This window comes from Toxorhynchites rutilus, chromosome 3, assembly GCF_029784135.1.
Source record: "Toxorhynchites rutilus septentrionalis strain SRP chromosome 3, ASM2978413v1, whole genome shotgun sequence".
Taxonomy (NCBI): Eukaryota; Metazoa; Arthropoda; class Insecta; order Diptera; family Culicidae; genus Toxorhynchites; species Toxorhynchites rutilus.
Genome location: NC_073746.1, coordinates 330,797,916 through 330,802,357, shown reverse-complemented (window position 1 = coordinate 330,802,357; position 4,442 = coordinate 330,797,916). Strand labels below are relative to the sequence as shown.

Below are 4,442 nucleotides of genomic sequence, written 5' to 3'. Positions count from 1 at the left end.
CCCCTACAAAAGCAAAATCAATCAATCATAAATTGGATTGATTCTTGAGGACGAGGAGTTTTTTCAACACTGAATTCAAATGCTACTCGAAGGACGCGTCGAATAAAACGATGGATAGTACATTGAATAATTTCTCCGCTTAAGAAATACAAGAAAATCTCGAAACCTATTTGTGTTCCCAATCAAATAATATGGCTCATTTCGGAAGGACGATTTTGAATTGATTCTAAGAATGTACAGGATGAGAAGTAATAACTGTCAGTGATTTTTGGACGCGCGTTATTAAAGATGGGCAAATCACAGATGTGTTTGCATATTTTTCGTTAAGAATGTATTCAAATGTCTTGGAAGTTTGTTTTGAATTTTCAGTCGTTTAAAAGTCGTGGTAATCATGGACGCAAAAGCGAACTTGTGATAAGTCCGTTTTTGAAATTTTTCAACCGTGTGATATTTTAAAGCAGTCAAGGGCACTCCGGATGCGCACTCGGAATAAACGAAAGATTCATCTCCGGAAGCCATCAAACGAGTAAATGAATGAATTCGAGGGAATCCTGGTCAGTTTGGACGTAAGATGTCTAATGAACTGGAAATTTCGCAATATTTTTTTTAGATGATCTTCGATTGATTTCATACAAAAAACAACGGGTTGACAAAAAAGCGGAAAGTTGCAGAAGTCGAATGATGTCAGCAGCTGCTCAGCGGCACGGCGATTGTGAAATTCTGTTTTCGGACGAAAAATTTTCCTGCTGCAGGATCACCACAACCAACAAAATGAGCGGATATATGCAGTACATCTTTCTGATATTCATCGGGACAAACTGACTGTTCAAAGGTTTCAGAATGTTTCCAGGGTATGGGCATTTTCCTGATTTCATTTCTTTGAAAGAGTAGCCCGCTTCTTCGCCTGAGTTGAATCCTCTCGACTTCTATGCATGAAACTAAAATACTACATTAATGCTTCCAACAAGATTCTACACCGTCTCACCAGGCAAAAGTGAGGACAATTTTCCGAATTTCATTTCTTCGAAAGAGGGGCCCGCCTTTTCGCCTGAGTTGAATCCTCTCAACTTCTATGCATGGGGTTACATGTTAGGCAAATTATGGAGCATCAAAGGATTGACTGTGGATACTTCAAGCAACATTTGGAGAAGATTTGGGATGCGTGCGTGCCAGCTGTAACGATTTTCAACAACGATTAGGACCGGCAATTAAAGCAAAGGGAGAATGATTTCATTTGGACTTATTTAGGACAAATGATATACTTTGCACAAAATACACTTATAAATGAAATTTATGCAAGCGTCTTATTATTGTGGCCATTCAGTTCACTGACAGTTATTACTACTCACCCTGTAAACCTTGAAATTATTTTCTTTTCAACACGCGATGCTGTTCTGCTACACAATTGCTTTTGAACGAGCCGGATTGCTTAGATCGAATGAATGAGTATATGTTGCACATGCATTTAGTTTGACATTTCTCGCTAGTCTGAGATTATAATGAAACATTCTCGAAGAGGCAAAGAGACGAATGTGTTCTATACCATTTAATTTTGTCTAGACCGAAGGTCATGAGAATGTAAACGACTCTACGTGTTATCAGGTTCGTGAGAAACACGGGTATGAATCATGAAACAACTGAACAATCTCAGACTCATTCGACTCCCACAAGCTCGAATTGCGCTCCACCCCGAGTCAACAATTTGTTAAAAATAAACAAACCTACAAAGCTACTTGCATGACCTCAAAAAGCACCTATTCTAATGTGGCGGGAATGAAGGCTGTCCCGTGAAGGTCCTCCTCATTGGTTACCGACCGTCGCTTTCTACCTAGCACCATGGGGGCCACTACGGCAAGCGTTGCGGGAACCATCCCAGCACTGACTGCCGCCAATATGGCGGAACTGTCCTGGAGGCTGTCTCGACGCATCAGCGAGAACTGTGGAATTACGCGCCGTTTGCGGTGCGGAAGCGGATCCGTCGAGCTGTGATTGTGTGGGGCAGCGATCTTGTTATTGTACGATTGCTCCACGGTTTGCTTCGAGGCGGACACCTCGATCAGTCCATTGTGGGAGGTTGTCATATCCTTGGTATTTTTCATTGGAAGAACTGTGAGTTTCACTGATTTGTGTGATAGGGCGGTGGGAGAGAAGGTGATCGCACGTTGACCCTGTCTACGGGGATATTGGTATCCTTTGTTCGTCGACACTAGCACCCATTCGCCGCTCCCCCTTTCGGGGTAGGAGTGTGGCAGGTTGCGATCTGTTGTTGTTGGTTGCGGCCGGGAAAAGTTATCCTGCGGAAAGTAGGGTCTCCGACCGTCAGTAATGATATCGGTGTGTTGTTGCGGAGTTTTCTTGAATCCATGATCGTACCATGCATCTCCATTGTAGTCAGAATTTTGTGACGAATATTTACGACGGTAATCCTCAGAGGGTTTATATCTTCTGTTGTAAAATGATTCAAAAGCTGGTTTCGATGGTTTCTCGATAGCAACAGCATAACTGGGACGACTTGATGCGAACGAATTATCGCTGTATTCGTCACTATCATCGTTTCCGTGATAGCTCGAAGACGCCGGCGAGGTTGCTGCATAAGATGGTTTTGGTCTAGAAATCGATTCCTCACTTTCGTTATCGATTAATTGAAAGCTTCCATGATAGGGCTGTTGGTGGTGGTGATTATCGTTGAACTTGTTTGAAGTACTCTGCCACTTGGAAACCTTGCTTTCCGACCAAGGTACAGCTTGCATCGTTACCCAACCATCCTTGGAGTTCCATGGGTGTGTTTTCAGGATGTCTCCATACAGCTTGCTACCACTTGCATGTCTTTCGTGTGCTTCAACAGTTTGATTTTCACTGTTTAGATCGTAGTTTTGTTTTTCAAACTGTTTACTGTTGTTGATCATAGTTATCTCGTTCAGCTTTTGCTTTGTAATGGAATCAGCATTCTTCAGTTTCTCCGAATATTCCTTCAGAAACTTATTCAACAGCTCTGGTGAGTACAAAGTTTTCTTCGTTGGGGTTGACCTTAAACCATTATTGATGACCACATGAGCATGATCATGGACACTCGCGCCCGCTGCATTCCGTGTTTGAATAAAGATAGCAGGTGGCCTCGATGGAATTTCGTTTGTTTTTATCGGATTTGCTTCGATTATAGTGATCGGTTTCGATCCCGGCACTTCCACCTCGTAGGTGGTATAATTTCTCAGCGATAAATGTTTAGCAGAGTTGGTGAAATGAATCGTTTCACTGGTAACAATTGCCAACGATAACCAAACAAACACAAACTGGATCGTCTTCATTATACGATCGATCACTTGGTCAGTTTCACTTCTTTTTTCAAACAGCAAGATTGTTGTCAATTTCGCGCAAAAACTTGTTCGCACTGGATCATTCACGTGGCCACATCTCCGCAGTGACTGAGCAGAACCAACCGATCTAACCTACTAATATAGTTTTCCGCTTTCAGTCAACTCGCCAATGTTGTCGCGTCTCATTCGCCTTGCATGCTGCGGTGGCGGATAAGACAAAAATTATGAATAGATACATGTATTTTTTTTTCTTTTACCCATGGAAGGCGCCCTCAGTCATCAGTACTTCGAAGGTTTTCTTCACCTGCTGGTGTTCGAAGAAATTACTGTGCGAACGCCACTTCCAAATGAAGGAGAAGCGCTTGCTCGAGCATGACTCGCTCTTCGTCAGCGATGATTGGCTGCTTGGCAATACCCTTCAGGTTGATGAATCAAAGCGGATCCGAGAGAGACTGATAGGGCGGACGAGAAAGTGCTGAGAAGAAAAATCGATTTAGAAAGGCCGACGGACAGAAGCATATTAAAGTAGCGTCATGTGACGGGTGTAATCGTGTTTTAATCGCACGTTTTAAATGGAGTCGCGTGGTAAACGGTGAAAATTCGTTCGGAATGAAAATTATCATCTGATATCATTACTTTTCTATCGAAAGTTAGTTCTTCCGTGGTTGTCCACAATCATTTCTTTCGATGCTGCTCTTTCCCCATTGATGAAGTGTATCCCATGGATCAAACAAAAGCAGAGGAAAGCGTTTTGAATGATGAATGACATTCTTTCCCTTCGGCGCAATGATCTAGGCTGCCATGATTTCGTACATATTCGTCTATTGGGAACTTGATTATAGCCTTAGATGATGACTGAGCAAACAACTCTCTTTTTCCGTTTCCCTTCCGCGGAACAGTTTTCGACCGGAAAAGGAGTGAATAATTATTCATTGGTAGGAAACTGGAGCAATGTGTGTTTCACCTGAGGTTCATGTTCATAATCGACGTATCCATGTCTACTCTTTCATAATTTGTTTCATATTCGTTAACTTTGTAAGTCGAGTGATTTCCGAAGCTGAGCGATTAGGTGGCGTGTTTATGTTGGGGTTGATGTTTATTTTCACAAGTTAGCTTTCGCTTTCTCTG

General features: G+C 42.4%; 1 protein-coding gene across 1 annotated transcript; it reads right to left on the bottom strand.

The window, feature by feature from the left end:
- Positions 1-1,754: 1,754 nt before the first annotated feature.
- Positions 1,755-3,305, bottom strand: LOC129774587 (uncharacterized). The gene has a single exon (XM_055778352.1). It carries the CDS (start codon positions 3,303-3,305, stop codon positions 1,755-1,757), a length of 1,551 nt encoding a protein of 516 aa, XP_055634327.1.
- Positions 3,306-4,442: the final 1,137 nt, after the last annotated feature.

Bases quoted from the DNA above. Each gene is read 5' to 3' on its own strand.
- LOC129774587 (XM_055778352.1), bottom strand. From the start codon at position 3,305: ATGAAGACGATCCAGTTTGTGTTTGTTTGGTTATCGTTGGCAATTGTT.